This window comes from Halichoerus grypus, chromosome 10 (genome assembly GCF_964656455.1).
Source record: "Halichoerus grypus chromosome 10, mHalGry1.hap1.1, whole genome shotgun sequence".
Classification (NCBI taxonomy): Eukaryota; Metazoa; Chordata; class Mammalia; order Carnivora; family Phocidae; genus Halichoerus; species Halichoerus grypus.
In genome coordinates, this window is record NC_135721.1 from 36,439,114 (window position 1) to 36,465,315 (window position 26,202).

The 26,202-nt window shown below is 42.6% G+C and overlaps 1 protein-coding gene and 1 long non-coding RNA gene across 4 annotated transcripts in view; one reads left to right on the top strand and one right to left on the bottom strand.

Moving 5' to 3' along the window:
• Positions 1 to 733: 733 nt before the first annotated feature.
• LOC118543044 (uncharacterized) lies at positions 734 to 22,720 on the bottom strand. 2 transcript variants are annotated; one of them, XR_013441716.1, is made up of 5 exons: positions 22,032 to 22,720; positions 17,566 to 17,710; positions 16,644 to 16,826; positions 11,934 to 12,149; positions 734 to 883 (listed from the first exon to the last, which is right to left on the bottom strand). It is a non-coding gene; the product is annotated as an uncharacterized LOC118543044 (long non-coding RNA). The 2 variants fall into 2 exon arrangements; XR_013441715.1 differs by lacking the exon at positions 734 to 883 and having other exon boundaries at positions 11,825 to 12,149.
• TTL (tubulin tyrosine ligase) overlaps positions 21,556 to 26,202 on the top strand; it is a 32,689-nt gene continuing 28,042 nt past the window's right edge. Inside the window, exons 1-3 of one of the 2 annotated variants that reach the window (XM_036103828.2) lie at positions 21,746 to 21,884; positions 24,115 to 24,260; positions 24,729 to 24,807. In XM_036103828.2, coding sequence (XP_035959721.1) covers positions 24,146 to 24,260; positions 24,729 to 24,807 — 194 coding nt within the window. In that variant the 5' untranslated portion in view covers positions 21,746 to 21,884; positions 24,115 to 24,145. Of the gene's footprint in view, positions 21,885 to 24,114; positions 24,261 to 24,728; positions 24,808 to 26,202 lie in introns of both variants that reach the window. The other variant, XM_036103827.2, reaches the window with a different exon arrangement.

Sequence of the window (26,202 nt, forward strand, 5' to 3'; positions counted from 1 at the left end):
CTCCTCCCATCAGCAGGTGCCCAAAGCCCTCTGGTTTTGCCTCTCACATCTCCCCATTTCCAGTCTCACTTTAATGAGGATCTGTTAAGTTGCCAATACCGTCCCCCCACAATAGCCCACACCATTAAAGCTTTAACGATGAACGTTAATAATATTGTAATATTTAGGACATATAGATCTTATTAGGGAGCAATGTCCCAACCTACAGGAGTTGTGCCATATGGTGGAATGTCAGGAAAATGGGGAATATTTGGAGGCCAAGAGGTTATTCGGCCCCCCTGAGATCCTTCCAGCAGAGCCTTCGTTCTGGACCCAGATTTGCCAAATAGGCTAAGACTTGCAGAGGTTTCAGCAGGCTCTCCGCCACAGCTCCTGGCCATGAGCCAGGTGAAAAAGGAACCCCTCCGTGACACAGTTTTATTAGGGGTTGATAAACCAAGTGTGGGGAATGAGGGGGGCACACATGGGTTAAAGACTATAGGCCCTAATTTAGTAGGTCTACCAGCTTTCTATGGCAATCTTCCACATTTAGCATTTATTAAATTGGTAATGAAGTCTGTGCTGTGATCTTGCTGGAAGCTTGGGCAGGGGATCTCTCTGCAAAGGGCATCCACTGTGGGAATGACATGCCCAATCCATGTTTCCTTGCAATGAGCTATGTCCCACTAACCAGCTAACCAGGTCTGATATCACCCTCACCTTGGTGGTATCTACCAGGATCTGCTGAGCTGTAGTCACTAGCTCCTCCCGGTGACTTTGACATTCTGGCTGAAGATGGAGCTTCCGAGCTACCAGCATGATGTTCCTCCCAGACAGGATCAGAGACTCAGCAGTAGGCTCCATTTCCTCCCAGAGCCACTCCTCCTCAGAGTCTCCTGCCAGCCTGGACAGACACATTTTCAAGCAGCATTACCAACATGTCCATGAATGGAATGATACAAAAAGAAACATACCCATAAGGAAATTATTATACATAGACTTTACAGAGTACTATGAAGCCCTTAAAATGGTAAAGTAGGTTTGTATTTATGGTGATAAAAGCCTCTCTAAGACATAATGTTAAGCAAATAAAACCAAATTATAAAATAGCATGTATGGCAATATCTCATTCATTTTCAATTATGTACATATCTACATAGAGAACTATCTATCTAGATGGATAATCATCAAACTGTGGTTATAGCTTGGCATTTAAAAATATGCTTCATTGGGATGACTGGGTGGCTCAGTCAGTTAAGCGTCTGCCTTCTGCTCAGGTCATGATCCCAGGATCCTGGGATCGAGTCCCGCATCAGGCTCCCTGCTCAGCGGGGAGCCTGCTTCTCCCTCTCCCTCTGCCTGCCACTTCCCCTGCTTGTGCTCTCTCTCTCTGATAAATAAACAAAAAAATCTTTAAAAATAAAAATATGTTTCATTCCTTTTTGAATTGCTCTCATTTTCTCTGCAATGAACATGTATAATTACTACAAAAAACAAAAAGCCTATTTTTGTAAGAAATACCTAGAATCTCATTTCAATCCATGTTATCAAGAGGAGAGGTTTTGCATAACAAAAATCAATTTCCATGAACACAGATGTCCACAGCAACTGTTTTCATGTGATGCAAACATTTCCCTTTCAACAGCAATCCCTAATTACACAAAACAGAACAAGAAATGTCCCAAGTCCTCCTGCCCCCTTACGATTATTCTTTGCAAATGAGGCTGAGCTCTGTGCCTTCAGAACTGTAGGCTGAGAGGACACAGGACTGCCAGCTGGAGTAATCACGGAGAATCTCCTCTCAGCTTTTTGTCCCTTACGTAGTGGCAGCCAATTTCAAAGCCCCTCATCCCGACCTGCTCCAAACATCCCAGCTGCCCTCATCAGAAATATCCTTTGAGTTCCCCTTGTGCAGAATGACACAAACCAAACAACCCAGCATGGCAAAATGCTGAAACATTAGGGGTGAGCAATGTGTAACAGCTGTCTCCTTCCCTTATTTTACTTTTAACTCCTTGTGGAGAATGTGCTCATCAGCTGAGGTTGACATGCAGTCCGCTCAGCCCATAAATAGGATTCGCCACATCCTGTCAGCTGTTCCGTTGCAGAGCTGGGACCGTCCCCCATGCGGCCTGACCTCCTGGGATTTCTCATTTTTCAATGTTAAAAGGAGGGGAGAGAAACAAAGCTCCCAGGCATCAGGGCTGTCTATGTGAAATGAGGCTGTGGAGTGCTGTGTTAAGGCTAAATGGCTACATCCCAATATAAGCTTGAGTCCAAGGGGCTTCACACAGAGGTCAGTAAACACCCTGTCATGATCTGATGGACTTCCCCACGCTCCTCCCTCTTCCTTGAGAGCTGGGGAACATTTTCCTGTCTTCCCCTCACTCCTCACTCCCATCCCTGCTTTCAGATTCGGCTGAGATAGTTATTCATTTGAAGGTACAGTTGGAATTTCCCTTAACGTTGCATTTTCTCTTCCAAGAATTTTGACCATCAAGCGTTCCAAGATACGAAACTATTGTCCTATACAAAGTTCTTTGCTTCTTCATCTTCCCTTACCTTGAGGTCTCTGGTTTCTGTTTGTGGGTTAGTGTTGTTAATCATTATTTTTCTTGATTTTCTCGGTTTCTGGAATTAGGGTATACATGGCGGTAATAGTCACCACATCCTTGCACATCTGCACTGTTTATGTCCTTCCTGTGCTGGGGGAGTAGGGAATATAATGGTAGTGGCCATTCTTTGTGGCGGTCCTTTCCTCTCAGCTGCCCAGAGACCCGATTCCAGCACCTTCTGGCCTCCAGAGGTACAGGTGAGAAATCCAAGGCCAGTCTATTTGATACCAGTCTAATTGATTTTCTTTTGTAAGTAATTCGTTTTTCCTGTCTCTGAAAGCACTTAGAGTTAGGAACTTTACCAACATATGCTTTAGGTGTATCTTTTCTCCACAGTCTCACTGAGAACAGAGGGAGCAGTTTTTATGTACAGATTTGGGTCATTAACAGGCTCAGATAAATTTTCTTCTATTATTTGTTTGCTTGATTCTCCTCAATCTCTTCATTTTTCTCCTTCTAGAAGCCCCATTATTTGCAAACTGGGTCTCCTGGATCTGTCCTCCAATTCTGTTTCTTCATGCATGGTTTCTGTCTTTCTGCTTTTACTCTCTGGTTTGAATTGTATTATTGACAAGCTTTCAGATCATGATTGGAGTCATAACTGTAAACATTCTCAAATTTCTGCTTCAAGTTATAAGGGTATCAGACTAAACTCCTCACCAAGAACAGTTGTAAAAGACGGATAAAATAGTTTATTAAGGGCGCCTGGGTGGCTCAGTTGGTTGAGCGACTGCCTTCGGCTCAGGTCATGATCCTGGAGTCCCTGGATCGAGTCCCGCATCGGGCTCCCTGCTCAGCGGGGGGTCTGCTTCTCCCTCTGACCCTCCCCCCTCTCATGTGCTCTCTCTCTCTCATTCTCTCTCTCTCAAATAAATAAATAAAATCTTAAAAAAAAAAAAAAAAAAGTTTATTAAGCCCAGAGAACAGCCAAGACAGCCAGGACTTATCCTTGAGTAACACAGGCCAAGAGGCAGAAAAGCCATGTACAAAATGGCAGCTATACCACGACTTCTGAGAAAACAAAAATTAGAGTTTGGGTCTTGTCAATGTGAAGGGAACCTGATGAACACCCCAGAATTTCAGCTGAGACCCCAAAAGTCTACACCTTGGTAGTAAGAAAAAGCTGGAAATATCTTCTTACAAAGAGTGAAATCAGTCTTGAATCATCTCAAGGCTTTGATTGGATAAGCGAGACCTTTCCCTACATTAATTTTCCACCAGAATAAATTAAACTTTGTCTAGAAGGAGACAATACTACATAGAAGCACTAAAATTTTTCATTCATTACTGTAGTTAATTTTTAAGAATTACCCCTCATGGGACGCCTGGGTGGCTCAGTCGGTTAAGCGTCTGCCTTCGGCTCAGGTCATGATCCCAGGGTCCTGGGATTGAGTCCCACATCGGGCTCCTTGCTGAGCAAGAAGCCTGCTTCTCCCTCTGCCTGCCTCTGTCTCTCTCTCTCTGATAAATAAATAAAATCTTAAAAAAAAAAAAAAAAAAAGAATTACCCCTCACATGAAAAAATAAAGGTGGCTCAAATTATTTGGGTAAAGATAGACTTTATAATAAATAGTACTGGGATGACTGAATAGCCATCTGGAAAAATATAGTTGGATTGTTATTTCAAGATACACACAAGATTGAACTCTGAATGGATTAGGGAATCTAATGTGAAGTCAAAACCATATAAGTATAATGATGTACTATGTGTTGGCTAATTGAATTTAAATTAAACAAACAAACAAACCCATATAAGTACTAGAAGAAAACATAATTGAATGCCTCTTTAATCTTGGTATAGGGAAACCTGTGTAACTATATTCAAAATTCAAAGGCAATAAAAAAATAGGTTGATAAATTTACATAAGAAATTTTTAATTTGTATAGCAAAATAAATTTTCTTAAGTCACATGACATGGCAAACTGGGAGAAGATATTTTCAATGTATATGACAAAAAGCTAATAACTTTAGAACATATATTCAATGTTTATAAACCTGGTAATACAACTCTGCTTTGTACACTTTGCTTTTATCACTTAACAATATATGTGAGTACTGGGTTAATAATATAACACAAAATATATTACAAAGGGTTAATAACCTATTATATATTTCAATATATTCAATATATAATATGTAATATATTTTAACCCAGCAATGTCACTAGTAGGAAAGTACCACCTCCAATAATATGAAAACGAATATGCACAAAGTTATTCATTGCCACATTGTTTGTAATTTCAAATATTGGGAACAACCTAAATGTCCATTCATAGGAAAGCGGTTAAATAAATTATGATGTACTCATACACACGATGGAGTGTTATGCAATTATATAAAAAAGCAAAGAAAATTTCTATGAAGTGATATGTGTGATCTCCACAATATAGTGTTAAGTAAAATAATCAGAGTGCAAACAATGTCTACAGTATGCTACCCTTTGTGCCCAGTGTGGAGCCCAACATGGGGCTTGAACTTAGAACTCTGAGATCAAGACCTGAGCTGAGATCAAAAGTTGGATGCTTAACTGACTGAGTCGCCCAGGCGCCCCTGAGAAAATACACGTGTTAAAATCAACTGGCATGTGGGGGAAAACCCCAAAATGAAATATGAAAAGGAACAAATGAATCTATTAAAAAAGTTGTCAGAATTCTAAGATGGCCCCCAAATTCTCATCATGTGGTGCACACACCTTATAATGGCCTCCCCTTACATGTGCGTGGGACCTACGAATAGGATGGGATGTTATTCTGTGATCAAGTTATGCTATATGGAAAAGGAGATTTTTTTCAGATGTAATTAGAGTCTCTAATCAGTTGGCTTGAGTTAATCAAAAGGGGGCTATCTTGGGTGGGCCTGACCAAATCAGGTGAGCCTTCAAAAGAGGGTGTGTGGGTCCTTCTTGAAGAGACAGATTTGAAGCAGCAAGGACACTCTCTGGTTCAGCCTTGAAGAACCAAACTGCCACATTGTGGAGAGGACCATATGTCAGGGCCTCAGTTCTGCAACCCTAAGGAACAATTCTGCCAACAACCAGTGGGTTTGGAAATGGGACTCAAGCCCCAGATATTGCAGCCCCAGCTGCCACCTGCATCACACAGCTCACCCAGTCTGCTGAGACCCAAAGCAGTGGACCAGCTCCTGACCCACAGACACTGTGAGATAATAAATATGTGCTGCTTCAGACTGTGGCAATTTGTAATGCAACAGTACAAAACTAATATGATTACAAGTGGGTAACATAACAACTCTGAAAAGGATAGGGAAGAAAAGAACTAACCTAAGTAACTTTGGAGAAGAATATTTTTCCTGGATAGAGTGAGGTTAAAAAGAGTAAGAACTACACACAAATACTGCTCTCTAGTTAGCCAATTTGTTTCTCCGATGGTTACAAGTTAAGTTTGCAACTCTTTATGTGTACTCCAGGGTTGAACAGGTAAGTGGACATACTGTGGATAGTAAGAGCAGGATTCTCACTGTTGGAGAAAGAAGCTACAAATAAGGAAAGGGGAAGGCAAGGAAGGACCTTGTGGTGTTAGATTGGAACTGGACATACCACTATGACAGAGATACATACATGATAGATGATAGATGATAGATGATAGATAGATAGATAGATAGATGATAGATGGACGGACTTACACAGCATAAGGGAGAGATGGGGAAAGAAAATAGGATGGGAATAGGAAGTGCGAAGGAGAGAGAGAAAGGGAAACTACCTGTAATCAATATGTACCAAGATGTTCACAGTGGTTATCTTTGGGCAGTAGGCTTATGGGCAATTATTTCTTTCTCATCGCACTCATATTTTCTAAATGTTCATCATAGGATATATTTTTAAGCAAAAGGAAACATATACTTGTATCGACCTCTTCTTGTGGGGTCTTCCCTGAAGCCCTGGCTTGCTGCCAACACTAGACCCCTGATGTGGCAAGTTCCTTCTGGCTTCCTGAGAGCTTACGCAGCAGACAGAGACAGGGGAACTTGCCAGCCAAACACTTACCACATTTTGTGCTGATTGCCTCCATTTGGCTTATCTTGAGAAGTGCTCAAGGAGCTGCCCTGAAAGCCAATGGAGCCAATCCCAAGTCAGAATATGAATTATTTGCAGTAATGTCCTGATTGGCGAGCTGGACCATTTCCCATGGTCATGAGCATGGATAATTCTCTTTATAAATAATTTGCATGCCCGGAACAGACAATACAACAAAGGCATTCACACTGAAACAGACAAAAAAGATGTTTACCTACTCCCAAAATTTTGTGTGCTTTTTTTGTGGTTACAAATGCATTGCGTTAAAAAATTTAGAATGTACAAAAGAGTATTAAATTACTATAGAACACTTAAGTACATTGTTATAAATATTCTGGTAAGCTTCTTTCCGTGAATTTTTTTCTTTTTACATAATTGGAGTCACATCACATACAGTCCCCGGCTCCATATTTTTTGTATGTGTGTGTGTTAAAATATATAAAACAAATGTCTATGTTTGAAATATATATAAAAAATGTATATAAATATATAACAAATATAACAAAATTTACCAGCTTACCCATTTTTAAGTGTACCATTATAGTGACATGAAGTACACTCACATTGTTGTGCAAACATCACCATCATCCATCTCCAGAACTTTTTTCATCTTCCCAAACTGATACTCTGTACCCGTTCAACACTAACTCCTCATCTCCCCTTATCCCTGCGCATTCCCCTGGCAACCATCATTCTTTCTGTCTCTGTGAATGTGACTACTGTAGGTACCTCATCGTAGTGGAATTACACAGTATTTGTCTTTTTGTGACTGGCTTATGTCACTTAGCATAATGTCCTCGAGGTTCATCCAGGTTGTCAGAATATCCTTCCTTTTTAAGACTGAATAATATTTGGGGCGCCTGGGTGGCTCAGTTGTTAAGCGTCTGCCTTCAGCTCAGGTCATGATCCCAGGGTCCTGGGATCGAGCCCCGCATCGGGCTCCCTGCTCAGTGGGAAGCCTGCTTCTCCCTCTCCCACTCCCCCCTGCTTGTGTTCCCTCTCTCGCTGTGTCTCTATCAAATAAATAAAAAATTAAAAAAAAAGACTGAATAATATTCCACTGGATATGTACACCACATTTTGTTTAGGCATTCATCCATTCATGGACACACGGGTTGCTTCCACCTTTTCCAGCTGTTGAAAGTAATGCTAGTATGAACCCAGGTATACAAATATCTGTTAGGGTCTCTGCTTTCAATTCTTTTGGGTATATACCCAGAAGTGGAATTGCTAGATCACATGGTAATTCCATTTTTAATTTTTTGAGGGCTCATGTACAGTTTTGAATCCTCTTTGTTTCTAATTCACTTAACTTTTGAGCATGGGTATTTTTCAACAATATTTTTGTAATTTTTTGTTTTTGTATAAATTTCAAACTTCCAAAAAGTTGCAAAAATTATATGACAAACTCTAATATATCCTTCAACCAGATTCACTCACTGTTCTCATTTTGCCACATTTGTTTTGTCATTCTCTCTTTTTCTCTTTGTGTATGTGTGCATGCTTGCGTGTATGTAGAGAAGGTTCCAGATACCATGCTCCTTTAGCCCAAAATGATTCAATGTGTATTCCCTAAGAACAAGGACATTAACTTTCAAAACTGCAGAACAATCATCAAAATCAGGAAATCAAACTTTGATACAATGTTCTTACCTAATCCAAAGTCAATATTCAAATTTTGCTAGTTGTCCCCAATCTAAGAACATGCATTAAATTTAATTGTCAAGTCCTGTGGTGGGCAATTCTAAATGCCCCTCCACCCCCAAATTCCCATCCCCTGGCTAGTCACTCAAATGTTAATCTGGTACTGCTGTGAAGGGGCTTTGCAGAAGTAACTACGGTTAATAATCAGCTGATCTCAAAACAGGGAGAGTGTCCTGAACTATCCAGGTGGGTCCAGTGTACTTGCATGAGCCCTTAAAAAAGAAGTAGGCAGATGGAGAAGTCAGAGAACTTTGAAGTATGAGAGGAACTTGACCTGCCCATGAGGGCCACATGGAATGCAGGCCGCCTTGAAGGGCAAAGACCAGTTTCTGGCTGACAGCCAGCAAGGAAATGGGTTCCTCAGTCCCATCACCACAAAGAACTGGATTTGGCCAATGTCCTGAATAGTCTGGAAGTGGGTTCTTCCCAGAGCTTCTGCATATGAGCCCGGTCCACAGACACCTCAATTTTGGCTTATGAGGCCCAAAACAAAGGAACCAGTCAAGCCCACCAAGTTCCCACCTGCAAAACTGTGAGACAATACATTTGTGTTGTTTTAGGTCCCTAAGCTGGTAATACCTTGTTAGAGCCCCCGCAGGAAACCAATACAGGTCCCCTCAGTCTCTTTTACTCTGGAACAGTTCCTGAGATTTTCTGTCTTGACTCTTGACATTTTATGAAGAGTACAAGCCAGTTATTAGTAGAAAGTCCCTCAGCTTGGGCTTGTCAGTTTTATTAATAGATTCTCATTATACATTTTGGGAAGGAATTCCACTGCAGTGGTGCTGTGTCCTCAGTGCATCACATCAGCAGGTACATTGTGTTTTTCTCCCAATAATAATAATGCTAATTTTGAATACTTGGGTAAGGTGACATCTGCCAGGCTTCTCTTCCTTAAAACTACTACTTTTCCCTTGGTAGTTAATGAAAACTTTGCCAGAAGATACCTTGAGACAATATAAATATCTTGCCCCTGTTAAACCTTTGCCCACCCATTTTAGCATCCACTGGTGACCCTTGCCCCGAACAGTTGTTATGACAGTTGCTGCGTGCCCTGTCAGTTTCTAGCTCTATATTAGCTTATTTTTATTTATTTATTTATTTATTTATTTATTTATTGGGCGCCTGGGTGGCTCAGTTGGTTAAGCGACTGCCTTCGGCTCAGGTCATGATCCTGGAGTCCCGGGATCGAGTCCCACATCGGGCTCCCTGCTCAGCAGGGAGTCTGCTTCTCCCTCTGACCCTCCTCCCTCTCATGCTCTCTGTCTCTCATTCTCTCTCTCGCAAATAAATAAAATCTTAAAAAAAAAAAAAAAAAAAAAAAAAAAAGAAAAATATTTATTTATTTATTTATTTGAGAGAGAGAATCTTAAGCAGGCTCCATGCCCATCACAGAACTCAACACAGGGCTCAATCCCATGACCATGAGATCATGACCTGAGCTGAAACCAAGAGTGCAGGCCAAAACCAAGAGTGCAGAAACCAAACTTTTGTTGTAGTATTCAACTCTGTTTCATTTATAGAGTTCAGTTTTGTTGTTACAACTGGGCCTTTTTATATGGACCCTGGAACTAAATTTAATATGGAAATAATTTGCATTCCGGTTTGCTAATAATCAGGTCCAATGCAGATAATAAATGACAGATAATGAAAATCATGTTTAGACAACTCTGAAAATTCTTATCTCTACGATACAAAATAATCTGTGAGAGAAGGAGGAATCTATAGTCTAATTCTAGCTCTATATTAGCTTAAAATTTTTGTTTGGTAGCCTGCTTCTCCACGTAAAACAATGCTACAAATTTCCCCTAATTAACAAATGTTCATCAACATTTTTAGCATCCATTTTGTGTTTCAGGTTTCACCATAAAGTTATATCATGCTTTACCGGACTAGGGCATTTAGCTTGTTTCTACTTTGTCACAATTTTTAATTATGAGCGGCCAGAAAAATAGTACCTTACCCTTGTAATTTGCATTTTGTTCTTTGCCAAATTGGTAAAAGAATGACTGAGTTTAGGGGGGCGTGGGTGGCTCAGTTGGTTAAGTATCTGACTCTTGGTTTCAGCTCAGGTCATGATCTCATGGTCATGGGATTGAGCCCTGTGTTGGGTTCTGTGCTGGGCATGGAGCCTGCTTAAGATTCTCTCTCTCTCTCTCTCTCTCTCTCTCTCTCTCTCTCAAATAAATAAATAAATAAATAGAATGACTGAGTCTAAGATTGAATATATTTTTCATTTTTTAAAATTCATTTTAATTTCTTCTTCAGTGAAATACTTTTCCCACTTTTCTATTTACGTATTTGTTTTTCCCTTGTTGATGCAGTTGTATGTTTATATTTTTTTCTTTTCTGTTTGCTCCACTGCCCCTGAAGGCAGGAACTGTGAACATCTTATTCACTGCTGTATTTCAGCACTAAGGATAGTACCTGACACCTTACTACGTGGTCAATAAATACTCGTTGGATGAAAGAGAGGAATATTGGAGCACCTGAGTGGCTTAGTTGGTTAAGCGTCCAGCCCTGTGCTGGGGAGTCTGCTTGGGATTCTCTCCCTTTCCTTCCCTCTCTTATCCACTCTCTCTCTCTCAAATAAATAAAGAAAATCTTTCAAAAAAAAGAGAGAGAGGGACATTTATGATACCTCTTTTTGTGTTAAAGATCTATCTGAAGCAATCGTTCATTAGCTACCATATGCTAGGCACTGTGCTCGGTGACTCGCGCAGATTATTCTCATACACTGGTGACAGTCCTATGAGGGAGGTTTGGTTATTACCTCTACATTCACAGATGAGGCATCTAGAGATTTCTGAAGTTAGCCATGGCCAGACAACCAGCAAGTGGTTGGAGCTGGCATTCAAACACAGGCAGTCTAGCTGCTGTGCTTATGTTAAGTTTGGGGCAGTGAAAATGTCAAACTTTTGTTGCAGTATTCAACTCTGTTTCATTTATAGAGTTCAGTTTTGTTGTTACAACTGGGCCTTTTTATATGGACCCTGGAACTAAATTTAATATGGAAATAATTTGCATTCAGGTTTACTAATAATCAGGTCCAATGCAGATAATAAATGACAGATAATGAAAATCATGTTTAGACAACTCTGAAAATTCTTATCTCTACGATACAAATAATCTGTGAGAGAAGAAGGAATCTAGAAACCCTTTGATGGGACTTACAGTTGCTTCTTAGTGGGAAGCCGAACTAATCCTGAAATGTTTGTTTACTCAAAGTAGGCCCCAGAGCGCCTGGGTGGCTCAGTTGGTTAAGTGACTGACTCTTGGTTTCGGCTCAGGTCATGATCTCAGGGTCCTGGGATCGAGTCCCACATCGGGCTCCAAGCTGAGATTCTCTCTTTCCCTCTCCCTCTGCCCCTCCCCTCTTTCACTCTCTCAAACAAATAAATCTTTAAAAATAAAAAGAAAGTACACTCCAGCTAATAAGTAGCAACATATGAAGTAGGTTCGCTCTATGTTATACCAATTTATTTTCCCACCTGACTTCTTTCCAAAGCATTTAAGGAGACTATAACAAGGCTCTAGTTAACACTCTTCTTCTTCTGCAGTCTTGTCAGGGAAAAGGGCTGGAGTTCTCTGAAATTATTACCTTTTGGCAACTTGCACAAAGTCTTCACTAGCTTGAGCCAATTCCTCTGCCATCTCCTCCAAAGAGGCAAATACTTCATTTTCCATGTCTTTCCTCTCCATCGAAATGATCAGATGGCAAAGCTGAACAGTCATTGGGGAGATGATTCTCTCAATGGCCGTGTTCTGTATTATGGAGCTAATGTCTTCCAAGAGGAAAGATTCCATCTCTTCCAGTCTGTGAATAGAAGTGTGACATGGTCTGAGCCCCTGCTGACTGACAGGTATAAATAGTTCTCTGACTTGATGTTCATCCAATTTTACCTCTACAATGGGAAAGAAATCTACAAAGTATTAAAGAGCCAAATGGGGGTAATTTTCAGGACCCTACAAGTATAGAATAAATTGTGGCTTAGCAGCAACATGTAAAAAAAGTAAAAGAAGGACACGTGAGACAGGTTCAGAGGAAGGCAAATAGGATGGAAAACGGACTCACTCATGCAAACTGTATGACACAAAGGCCAGTTTAAGCAATGGTTAATCTAGTTATGAAGACATGACTGAGGTCTTCATTATTTGTAGAAGTACATATAATAAAAGAAATTTTGCCTGACTTTTACTCTATGGAGCTTCTCAGAACAAGGGATGAAAGCCATGTGGCAAGAGAAATTTCTTTCTTGGGTTGAATGGGCATCTCAAATCAAAATTCTCAAAGATCCTAGGAGTACTATTACTTGGGGGTTAATAAACTTCCTTCCCCTGACAGTATACAAGGATGAATGACAACTTGAGGATAATACATAGAAATTTCAAGCATTGTGTGGGCAAATGGACAAAATTCCAATACTGAAATGTTTGATCGGTAATTACAAGAGTGTAGCCACACACAGGGAGCCAACAAGGGGAGAAAACATGGACATTTTTGCTTACCTTGATGAGAAGATACTTTCCACTCTCTAAGCAAAAGAGCAGACCCCTGAATTCACTCTAAATGTAAGAAACCCAGTTTGGGTTTTTTTTTGTTTTTGTTTTTGTTTTTTTTTAATTCAGCAACCGGAATCTATTTACATCTACACTACAGTTCAAGACTGTGGCATTGCTCAGCAACTGTTAGCTGACTCGGCTACTGACGTCACAGACAGGATTGCTAACAAGCAAACATCATAATTTATGCATGGAGCTATGGAAGGTCTGCTGTTTCTGCAGTATTAAAAGTCCTGCTTATTCACAAGAATAAGAACGAGATTCAAGTATGAGAAAAAAGCTAACCTGTTTTAATCAATCCAGTCATAAAAATAAAACTCAACTACGAGTCTTTGGACAGTTTTGTTGTGGGGAACGAAAAGGAAATTTGGCACTAGAGCTAATAAAAGGCAGATGATGAATCACCGAACAGTTTAATTAACTTGGCTTCTTTCTAGTTCCCTTGTGTGGATTTTCACAAGAATTTGTTGAGGGAATATTCTGGCTATTTCTTGGAACAATAAAAGGAATTGGGGCTTAAACTGGAGGAAAAATAAACTTTAATTTGTACTAATTTGTGTTGTGTCCCAGATGATTTCTACACATCAGCTCACTTATTCCACAGAACAATTTAATTAGGTAAGTGTTATTAAGTTCACTTTATGAGTGAAGAAACTGAAGACGGGAGCATATGAATGGTACCAAATCTCTGAGAATGATTTCCTATTCAAATGACTGGACTTTCAGTAAGTTCCTAAAGATTACAGTGTTTGAGTTGTGTCTGGTCAGGAAAACAGAAACCACTCTAGGTATTTAAAATAGAGGGAAAATAAATAAATAATATGGAGGGAATTTGGTTCAAGGAATTAATTACAACAGCATTGGGAGGGACAGTGAATGAGGCAGGACTTTTGGCTGAGTAAGGAGACTGTCAAATACTCTTCCCCAGAAGCAACTACAAAGATGGACGAAATTGCCCTAAAACAACCATTTCAGCACTTCGGAAATTGACCAAAGGCATACAACAATCTGAGGAGTGTTTATGCGTGAGCACTTGCTGGACGTGGTGGAGCTCTACGGCATTCTAGTCTGGGGCTGACTCCATCTACACCATCAACATGGCGTCCTGCCAGGGAGGGAGGTCCAGAAGAACCAGTAGCTTTTCTATTGACATTGAAAGGGGCTCACTCAGTTTGGAGCAGTGGATGATGACACCCAGGATCATTGTCAGTGAAAGGGATTTCCTGGAGGCAGGAGAGTCTATGTCTATTGCCCTGCAGCCGATAGGGCAATGGTACCGGATGGTAATTCAAATCAACAGAAAGTGATGAAGAATTCCTATAAAGTTACTTATATAAGTAATTATCAAAACCATACACACATTTTCTCTCTCTTTTTTTTTTAAGATTTTATTTATTTATTTGACAGAGAGAGACACAGCGAGAGAGGGAACACAAGCAGGGGGAGTGGGAGAGGGAGAAGCAGGCTTCCCACTGAGCAGGGAGCCTGATGCGGGGCTTGATCCCAGAACCCCGGGATCATGACCTAAGCCGAAGGCAGATGCTTAACGACTGAGCCACCCAGGCGCCCCATTTTCTCTTTTCTCTTAACAGATTTAAAAATATAAGATTATGTAAAATAACAATTATAACACTGTATTGTTGGATTTATAAGAATAAAAGCATGAAGGAGGGGAGAGAGAATAGAACTACATTAAAGCAAATTTTCATTATTTTACCAGAATTAAAATAGTATTAAGCTGCAGCAAATTTTTTTTAAAAAAATTAAGATGCACATTATAATCCCAAAAACAACCCCAGGAAAATAACTTTAAAAAAATACTAAAAGGGGCACCTCGCTGGCTCAGTTGGTGGAGCATGTAACTCTTGATCTTGGGGCTGTAGGTTTAAACCCCACATTGGGTGAAGAGATTAATATTTTATTTATTTATTTGAGAGAGAAAGAGAGAGCACAAGCATGTGCACATGAGCTGGAGGGGGTGCTGAACGCAGAGCCTGACTCAGGGCTTGATCTCACAACCCTGAGATCACTACCTGAGCCAAAACCAAGAGTCGGACACTTAACTGACTGAGCTACCCAGGCGCCCCCCAAAATAAAATATTTTTCAAAAATACTAAAGGTAATCAACAACTAATTAAAATTGCACACGAGGGGCACCTGACTGGCTCAGTCAGTAGAGCATGTGACGTGATTTCCAGGCCATGAGTTCAAGCCCCACGTTGGGTGTGGAGCCTACTTAAAAATAAATAAATAAATAAAATAGCATACTGAAAACATTTATTTAACATAAAAGAAGGCAATCAAGAAGGAGAAGATAGAAAACAAATAGCAAAATGACAAATGTATAACTAATATCAATAATTATGTTAAACCTGAATTCTCTAAACACCCTAATCAAAACATAGAGATTGACAGACAGCATAAAAAAGCAACACCCAGGGGCACCTGGGTGGCTCAGTCAGTTAAGTGACCGACTCTTGATTTGGCCTCAGGTCATGATCTCAGGGTTGGGAGATCCAGCCCTACCTCGGGCTCGGCACTCAGTGCGGAGTCTGCTGGAGATTCTCTCTCCCTCTCCCTCTGCCCCTCACACTCATGCTCTCTCTCTCTCTCTCTGAAATAAATAAATAAATCTTAAAAAAAAAAAAAAGGCAAAGACCCAATTCTATCTACCAGAGACACAAACTTGATTCAAAAACACGAACACTCCCACTGCTTGTGTTCCCTCTCTCGCTGTGTCTCTCTGTCAAATAAAGAAATAAAATCTTAAAAAAAAAAATAAATAAAAATAAAAATACGGTTTTTGAAAAATGTAATCAAGTTAAGATAAGGTCATACTAGATTAGAGTAGGCCCTAATTCAATGACTGATGTCCTTATAAGAGGAGAGAAATTTGGACAGAGAAACAGACAGACTGCCATGTGATGTTGGAGGCAGAAATTGGAGGGATCTAAGCCAAGAGCACCAGGGACTGCTGATGACTACCAGATGCTAGGACGAGACAGGGAAGGATTCTTTCCTAGAGCCTTGAGAGAAAGCATGGCCTGATGACACCTTAATTTCAGGCTTCCGGCTTCAGAACTGTGAGAGAAGCAATTTCTGTTGTTTTAAGCCACCCCATTTGTTAGCAGCCTTAAAAAAAAAAATGGATACACATAACTCTGTTATTATAAAATAGTCTTTAAGACAACAAATATTGTTAGAGACAAAAGGGACGTTTCATAATGATAAAAAGGGTCCATATGTCATAAAATATAACAACTCTAAGTGTAAATGCACCTTACAATACAGCTCCAAAATACATGAAACTAAAACCGACAGAATTAAAAGGAGAAATATACATTTATAGTTGCAAATTTCAAAACCCAATTTTAGGGGTGCCTGGATGGCTCAGTCAATAGATTATGTAACTCTTAATCTTGGGGTCATGAGTTCAAGCCCCACATGAGGGGTAGAGTTTACTTAAAAAAATACAAAATCCAATTTTAAATAATTAATAGAACAACTAGTCAGAAAACTAGCAAAACTTGAACAGTACTATCAACCAAGGCACCCTAATTAGCTTATACAGAGCACTCTACACAATGACTGGAGAAGACACATTCTTTTCAATCACGCGTGGAACATTTCCAAGCTAGACCACATGCTAGGCTATAAAAGTCTCAATAAATAAGAAGGATTAGAATTATGCAAAGTATATTCTCTGACCACCATAGACTTAAATTAGAAATCAACAACAGAGGGGTACCTGGCTTGCTCAGTCAGTTAAGTGTCTGCCTTCGTCTTGGGTCATGATCCTGGGATCCTGGGATCGAGTCCCGCATCGGGCTCCCTGTTCATCGGGGAGCCTGTTTCTCCCTCTCCCTCTGCCTGCCGCTCCCCCTGCTTGTGCTCTCTCCCTCTCTCTGTCAAATAAATAAATAAATAAAATCTAAAAGAAAAAACAACAACAACAGAAAGAAATTTGGGAAATCCTTGAATATTTAAAAATTGAACAACACGTTAATAAATAGCCTATAGATCAAAGAAGAAATCACAAAGAAACTAGGAAAATTTTTCAAATTAAATGAACATGAAAGCACAACAGATCAAAATATATTGGATACAGCTAAGGTCATAGTTAGTGGGAAATTTATAGCTTTAAAATCCATAAAAGGAAAAAAATCAGTAAATTAGAATTCATTGAAATTTAAAACTTTTGCACTACAGAAGACATCATTAAAAATGAAAAGATAAACAACAAACTGGGAGAAATATTTACCAATCATATATCTGATAAGAGGCTTCTATCCAAAGTATAAAAAGAATTCTTGGGGCATCTGGGTGGCTCAGTTGGTTCAGTGACCCACTCTTGGTTTCAGCTGAGGTCATGATCTCAGGGTCATGCGGCTGAGCCCCAAGTCAGGCTTCCCACTCAGCAGGGAGCCTACCTGAGATTTTCTCTCTCCCTCCCCCCTGCCCCTCCCCCTGTTCATGCGCTCTCTAGATAAATAAATGGATAGATAAAATTTTTAAAAAATAAATAAATAAAAATTTAAAAGACAATACCAAGTGTTATCAAGGATGCAGATAAATTAAGACCCTTGTGCGTTGCTGGTAGGAATGTAAAACGCTAGATCCACTTTGAAAAACAGTTTGGTAGTGTCTTAAAAAATTAGACATAAATTTACCATAGGACACAGCAATTCAATTCTTAGGAATCCACCCAAGATGGAGCAGGCTCTTTCAGCTGGGCTGCAACCAGTATTCCAGACAGGCTGAGAGGTGATCTGCCTGGAGGAGCAGGGGGCTGGGTTTTGGAGTGGAGGCTTGGAGCTGAAACGAGAATTTCAGTAGAATCAAAGACAATAGAAGAATCACTCCTTTGCTCTATTCTAGGATTGGGAACTCTATGAAGAGGCAGTCTTTCCCTTTTGGTAGAGACATCAGGGACACTTATATGGCCTTTCCAGCTTTGGGAGAACACCAGGCAACATAGCCCAGAGAAGGGTAGGATTCACCCTGCAGGCTGGTGAACCACAGAGGAGGTTTGGTGAGGCTTGGCATGAGATGCACCCTCCCAGGAATATCTGAGGGGAAGAGAATTTCACCAGTGGCAGCCTCAGGAGTTATGTAAAACCTTGATGTTAAATTGTTGATGTATCCTTAGTGATAGCCAAAGTCAGATGAGCTTTAGGGATAAATTGGGTAGAGGAAGATGTAGGCTTTGGCCTTTCGTTTGGTCAATAAGGATAGGACTCAGTTTCCTCCCATTCTAGATTGGTTTCAAAACTGATTTCTTCTAAGAAATTTTCCCTGATGATTCTCCCCTCTCAAATGCCTTGTGTATTCCTGTCTCCTTAGCACCACTAGTTATTTATAGGATGGGGAAAATTATCTTAAATTTATTAATATTTTTATTCATTTGAAAAGCTGTCACCAGGGCACCTGGGTGGCTCAGTCAGTTAAGCATCTGCCTTCAGCTCGGGTCATGATCTCAGGGCTCCCTCCTCAGCGGGGAGTCTGCTTCTCCCTCTCCCTCTGCCCCTCCCCTCCACCCATGTGCATGGGCACTCTCTCTCGCTCTCTCATATAAATAAATAAAATTAAAAAAAAAAAAGAAAAGATGCCACCAGTATCTAATTAAGTTGGTCATTCACAGTCCTGTTACCCTATGTGTAAACTCTTAGCATGCATCATGCTGTAGCAACGTGGCCCAGGCAAAAAGAGAGCATGGGCTCCACTGGAGGTCTCTGGGTAGGAGGCATGGGCAGCACCTCACAGTCACTGCCGCCTTGTAACTCTAGGTTTCACAATGGCCTTTGAGTGCAGCTCACTGAGTTATTTTTCTATTTTCCTTCATCTCTGTGTGGGAGTTACTGCATCTAGGAAGAACAGGAAATAGAGGAGAAAATGACTCAGGTGCCATATGGACTTAAGCAGCTTCATCCTACATGTTGAGATGTGAGTGTCTCTAGAAGGCATTCCTGTTCTCACAACTGTCACTCCAACCCAGAATTCCAGCAGCAGAAACTGGAGGGATATTTGCTCCTCTAGTTAAATTCCTCTAGGTAGCATCCAGAAAAATGTAAGCTTCCCCAGGAACAGAGCTCTGTGAGGACAGGGACCTCGTCCTGTGTCCTCCATGCCTTGAACACTGTCTGGAACAAGGACTTGTTTAATGCAGGTTTTCTGGGGTAGAAGAGTATGAGTGGCATTCTTCAGGGAGGGGTGTCGAAAGGCTCTGTTGAAGGAGAAGGCAGTCCTACCTCCAAAGTGCTAAAGAGCAACCAAGACCTTGGTCTAAAGAAATAGTGAGTCTTATTTTATTCAGCACAATTGTGAGATAGAAAATGCTAGCTAATTAAAGGTTTTGATTAATAGGGACTTTATGATCCATCTGGTACATGGTTCATCAGTTTTGGAAGGGTTAATACACACTCAACATTAAAACTCCATCTAACACACTTTCATTTGACCTTGATGATGATCAGGGCACTTCAAAGGCTTTCGTTGAAGTAGTGTGGTAAATGTGGCAAGAAAGTTACAATGGGAAGACTTAATAAAATGCTATGACTTTGAAATTGAGGATGCTGGCTTCAGTGAGCCATTGCAGTCTTTGATGTATGGGTAGATGTGAGGAACGCTGCGTGTTAGAAAGATTAATTTGGTAATGATGTTCAGAGAAGACTGGAGAGGTAAAGGGGCTAAAGCAAGAAGGGCAGCTAGAAGACAGGTGTGAAACCCAAAGCACAAAGTGATTGTGGTAATGTTAGAGATGATGAGAGAAAAAGAATTTTGACTTGTTTTGGTGTCCAAGTATAGGACACAAAGAGCAGAGAGAGGGGAAAGGGTAGCGGAGGATTCTGAAGCTTGTTTCTTAGGTGTATGACCCTTAAGCCCATGTAAGAAAGGTCCTTGCTTTAGAGGCTCCCAGTCTGACCCTACTCTAGCCATGTCCCTCCCTATGAATGAGACGTTTGTGAGGGCAAGGGGATATGGCCCCTCCCCCCCTTTCTAGACTATGCTAGGTACCTGAGAACCAGAATTCATGGTCCAAATAGCCCAGCTCTTGTCCTGAGCCTGCACTGCTTTCTTCCCAGGTCTGTTCTCCCAAGCGTTGATCACATTGCTGGTATGCACATCCCTAGGGCTGGGCACTGACCAAATGGCAGCTGTTTGTGGGAGGTGCTGGGTGAGGAGATGCAGTCAAGGAAGGGAGGAAACAGGGGCAGGCCATGAGCGGAGGCCAGGGCCATCTCTCCCAGGATTTCCAACTTCTGGCACTGAACTTCTATGAATCTGAGAATTCTAAAACTCTTGGCCTCCCAGGTCATCCTTATCATTATATATTTGTAAGGCGGAAAGATAGACATTTTATGTAGCAGCTTATGGGCATGGTTTAGAACTTTAAAATATTTAGACATATGGTAGACATTTAGACATATGGTTTCCATTTGTACTCTTGCCCTGCAACTATTAAATGTGGCCTTGCTTTTTAGCCTAACATATTCCTTACTTAGTGTCTTCCTATGACTCTTCTCCAAATCTTCTCTTGTGCTGAGAGTTCACCTATTGGATTGTCCCTTAAAATACCTAGCTCAGTTCCCTTGTTAATTGGCTTGCCAGTTTTTTAAATTATTAATTTGTAATTCCTCATGTATCCTAAATATGGGTCCTCTGTCAGATATGTATGTATACACACACACACACACACCAGACATCATATCCTGTTCTGTGGCTTTCCTTTTCATTCTCTGGATGGTGTCTTTTGATAAAGAAAACTTTTATTTTTAAGGGTGCTAATTCACTAGTTTTTTCCTTTATTCCTAGAGATTTTTGTGTCCTCTTTAAGATCCTTACCTAGTGTAAGATCATAAAGATTTTCTCTCGTGTTTTTCTGTTAAAAGCTTTATTGCTTTACTTTCATATTTAGATGCATCAGCTCACAATGAATCTGCAACTGATTTTGTGTGTGACAAAGGTCAAGATTAATTTTGTTTTCCAAATGTATATCCACTGACCCAGCTTCATTTATTGAAAAGTCCATCCTTTTCCCCACTGATCTGCAATGTCACCTTTGTTATGAACCAAGTGACTATAACTATCAATCGATAGATAGATACCTTTCCTTTGGTCTTCTTGTCTCTCCTGTGCCCAAACCATACTTTCTTAATCACTGTAGCTTTGTACTTAAATACTGTAACTTTTATAGGTCTTGATATCTGGTAGTGTAAAGTCTTCCAACTTTCTTCTTCAAGATTGCTTTTGTTATACTTCGACCTTTGCATTGCTGCATAAATTTTAGAATTGCCTTTTCAATTTCCCTTCCGCAGACATGGGATTGTGCCTTGGAACATTTCATTTTTATCCATAAATCGTCCCTTTGGAACAGTGGGGGTGGGAGGGGAAATCCTCCGCTGGCACCGCCCCCTGGCTGGGACCCGGGACTCAGTGGCACGCGCGCAGTCCCCGGTCTCTCTCGGTCGCACATTCCCAGCGCTGCGCCAAAGCCGCGCTCGCCCCCGCCAGCCTCCGGGGAGCCCCCACCAGGGCCCAGCACGCTCTGCGGAGCCGCAGCGAACACCCGCCCCACCCACCCCGGCCCGGGCGGGGGCGGCCGCGCGGCATCACGGGGCGGAGGCGGGGCCGCGCCAGGAGTTGATGGAGCGGGAGGGGGCGCGGCCTCCGGCATGACGCGCGGGCGCCCGGGCGCGGCGCCACCGGGACCCTAGTGGCTCCGGGAGCCGGCGCGGCGGCGGGCGCCCGGGCGTGTTCCGCGCTGAGCCGCCACCTCGGCCGGCTGGTCCCTGCGGCGGCGGCCCGGGCGGCCCGGGCGCACGGCCCTTCGCCATGTACACCTTCGTGGTGCGCGACGAGAACAGCAGCGTCTACGCCGAGGTCTCGCGGCTGCTGCTCGCCACCGGCCACTGGAAGAGGCTGAGGCGCGACAACCCCAGGTTCAACCTGATGCTGGGCGAGAGGAACCGGCTGCCCTTCGGGAGACTGGGTGAGCGCTTCCCCGTCCCCGCCCTCCCGCTCCTCCCGCTCCTCCCACGGCCCGTTAGCACCAGCGCTTTTGTCTTAAGGTCATAAATCTCCCTCTCCGTCGTTCCCCGGGCAGAGAGAAAATGGATCCATAAAGGTCTAAACCCACCGCTTTGCATGCCTTCTCGTCCCGTAAATCGGATTCGGGGCCGCCGCTGCCCCCGGACAATGGCGGGTCCCTGCAGCCCGGGGGGCGTCGGCCGCGCGCTCCCGCACTGCCCCGGCCGGGCGCCCCCAAAACGCGCGGGGCCGAGCTGGGGCGGGGCCAGGTCCCACCGAGCCGCCGAACGACCTCAGGCTGGAGTCTTCTTGCGAATTTTCTGCACTGAGGAGTCCACCCTGCCTGATGTTGGCGCGGGAGGGATCCTTGTGTGTGTTGAAAACCCTGAGGATTCAGCTCCCCGAAGGCTCAGATAAGCTGGGGATTTGTAAGAGACCTCCGGATTCCAAAAGCAGGAGTTTGAGAAGTAAGCCAAGCCAGGGAGACCTTTCCTTAGCTTCCCCAAAGAATGTGTTTCCACAGTTGTGTGTTGAATGCAGATTTTACAGGGCACTGGCTTCACCCTGCGTCCCACTTCTCCGCCCTGCTCATCCCGAGGGAGTTACCTTCACTCACATGGTTGATGCCGGCTTGGCATCATATCCACATCCGTATCCACATCCTCGCGTATAGGGAGGGGCAGGGGAAAGGAGAGGACCAGCAGCTCCTATCTAGATGACGTAATCCAGAAGTTGTGCAGATCACTTCAACTTACAACCCATTGACCTGAACAGGCTCGTGGCTTCTCACTGCGCAGTCATCCCGGAGATGCAGCCTCTCTCACAGTGGCCATGTTCCTTGCCAGAATTCTCTTGGGGTGGGGACCAGATCGAATTGCCAAAGACAGGAGAGGAGAATCAATAATGAGGAAAAGTCATCCCTGCCGTGGAGGGCAACCCAGAGAGAGCGGTGTTCAATGTCCAGCAGAGGACACAGTTTTTAGAAATAGGTGTGGTCAGAGGGTGGAGAGGTTGAATGGGCAGATTGAAAACAGGCCACTGGGAACTGACTGGCCACTGGTGAGCTGCTATTAGGGCCTTTGGGTGGGGGGTTGTAGTGTTGTAGTGATTTCAGGAATGAAGGGTGTTTAGCATAGCCTTATGGAAATTTTTTCTTTGGAATGGTACCATGGACAACTTTTTATTGTTCTACAAATTTAGGATGTATGTATGATGGAGACTCCATGGAGGGGCTGATTCCAACCCCCAGAAATCTGGGACTAGAGGGAATGTGCCTGGAGATTGCCTTTGGTTAACCTGTCTCTCCAAGAAGCCCTCAGCAAAGAGAATACCTTCCCTGAAAGAAGAACTACCTATAGTTGAGAACATATATTTCCTTCTTGCTTTTGCATTTCCCTGCCCGACTGACTTATTTTCCTCTGTGGAAAGTCTCTGCAGGGGCTGAAGCAGGGGTGGTTGGCATTGCTAAGGTGCTTGGACTAGGGGGAAGGAGCAGAAACTTACAGGGTTCAAATCCTAAACAGGTACCACAGAGTCTACGGATGACAAGTAAATATTTGTTTTTTATGGAAAAGAAAACAGCGTCCCACAGCCATATGGTTATATGTCTTCACTGTTAGGGATATTTAGTTTTTGCTTAAAGTTTGAAACCCAAGGAGATGGCTTATAGAGCCAGGTAAAGTCTCGGGAATGCTGGTGCCATGGAGATGAGAAGGTAGGCAGTTGAGGTATGAGCCAGGTTCATCTGCCCCAGGGAGACAATGAGAGCTAGTTAGTGCCTAAATATTTTTATTTAATTATATGCTATTCTCAGATGTATCCTTCTTACCTCTGGCATCTTCTACTCAAACTCCCTTTGTTTGGTTTTACTTTTTTTAAAAAAGATTTTATTTTATTTATTTGAAAAAGAGCGAGTGAGAGAGAGAAAGAGCATGACCTGGGGGGGAGGGGCAAAGGGAGAGGGAGAAGCAGGCCCCCCCTACGCTGAGCAGGGAGCCGGATGTGGGGCTCCATCCCAGGACCTTGGGATCATGACCTGAGCTGAAGGCAGACGCCTAACTGACTGAGCCACTCAGCGCCCTGTTTGGTTTTGCTTTTATTTCTGTTGCTGGAAATTCAATGCATTTTGTTAGGATTTTAAACAAAAGTGGAGGCTTTTGTTTTGTTTGTATCCTTTCTGCTCTATTTTATAGAGGAGGGGACATGCAGTAAGATTTACTGAAGATGAGTTTCTCTGTGGAGGATACACAGAAGAAAGTCCTCAGGGCTTCTGATTTTATAGACATGGCTTCTCCACACCTTCGTTCACCTCTTGTGGCTCTCCTAGAAGCTCGCAGAGGTAGACATGCTTGAGAACAGCAATAGCATAGTTCTACTGCCCTCCCTGATGGCTGTAGAAAAGCAAGGTTAGGGGTGTCAAAGCATGACTGTTAAAGTTGTATTGTACAGAAATTATTAAATCCCTCTGTGTTAAGCCAAGAATGGGGTGTGGTGGGGATCAAAGAGAGGTGAAATAGAAAATACTGTTCCACCCTAAGAAGAGAAAACAAAAGCAGCAGTGGTCTTTGGCAGACCGGGGAGGTTGATACCTTAATATCCACTGTGGGGCGGGGAGGGTTTCCAGTGCCATGCTGCGGGGGGGAGTACAGGTGCGGGGCCACAGCATGTTCCATTTCCGCCAACCAGTCCTGAAATGGGAGGAAGAAAAGCTGGCCATGACACAGCTGTTCTCTCCTACATGCTGGTGCTGACATTGTCATTTCCCACCTGTCCTCTTTCCCTTCTGAGCCTTCTCTTTCCTTTGTAGGTCACGAGCCTGGGCTGATGCAGTTGGTGAATTACTACAGAGGGGCTGACAAACTGTGTCGCAAAGCTTCTTTAGTGAAGTAAGTGTTTAAGATCCTTTCAGTGTATTACATAAATGGTTTTAGCTTTCATCCTGAAGCAACTTAAGCAAAAATGGGGGATTTTTTTTTTTTAAAGGATAAAAATACTTTTATCTAAAAAGCCAATGATACTAGTTCTGGAGCATCCTTTGTGCTACTTTGATTGCAGTCTAAAACTTTGCTGCTTGTGCTTGATAAAGCCTGTCTGTCTCCTAGGTGAGGCTCCTGAGAAGCAGAAGGGGAAGCCAGGTTTCTTGTGTGGGTGATTGATGGGGGGAAGAAGTGGAGGCTCCTGGGAGAAGCTCACTTGGCGGGGGGAGGGCAGACAGCAGGAGAAGAAGCCAAGCAAAGGTGCGGTTTCAGCTGAAGTCTATCCTCAGCCTGACTCCATGGTGCTCAGGAGTTAAGCGTACCTCAGAGTTGAGACAAGAGGACCTGGCTTCTGTCCTCTAATCTCAGGCACTGGCTGTAGGGAGGAGTGAAAAATGTAGCCCACCCCCCATTTCTGGGCAGGGCCTAGACCCTGGAGAAAAGGCATGCATAAGCTCTTGGGAGCCACCTCACAGCAGCCAGGGGTCCCCTCAGAAAGGACACCCGGGCAGGGTCTAACAGTAGCCGCTACACCGCCCATCTCTGAGCAGTGCAGTTACGGCGAGGTGTCGGAAGAACGGTACCGTAAGGTGGAGGGAAGCAGTATTAGACAGTGATTAAGATCTAGGATCAGAAGCTTGTGTTTTAATCCCAGCTCTTCCTCTTCTTAGCTGGGGCAAATTTCCTCATTCCTCTGAGCCTTAGAATCTACCTCATAAGGTGGCTGCAAGGATTAAATGGGGCGACAATGTAAAGCGATAAATAGTATTTGACTCTGTGCCTTAGTTTCCTTTTCTGTAAATAAAATGGGGGTAGTAATAGTAATAGTAACTACCTCAGGGTTGTTGTAAGAATTAATCGAGTTAATTTGTATACTGGCTTTGAGTAATGTCTGTCTCATAGTTCACACTACATAAGTAAAAGCTCTTCTTACTATTATTATGGCACTGCTATGACTGTTTTCATTTGAGTAGGGAAAAACTGGGTAGTGCCCCTAAAATTGGGGCTGTAACAGGTCTCCAGTATTCTTTCCATGATGACCAATGAACATGTGTGTGTAGCCAAACAAATCACATGGGGAAGAAGATACTGGAAGATATGACTCAATGTAAATGCTCTTTTCCCCACTCGCATTTCTCTCTGGGCTCCATCTATTTACTAGGTTGGGTGTTCATGGCATTATTTTCCCCTTTTTGTTTACACTCTCTGGCCCCAGTGACGTATGTATCCACTTCTCTCTCTGATGGATTTTCATGATTCACCAGTTACCCCTAAAGGTGAGCAAGGCTTTGTGAAGTCCTGTGA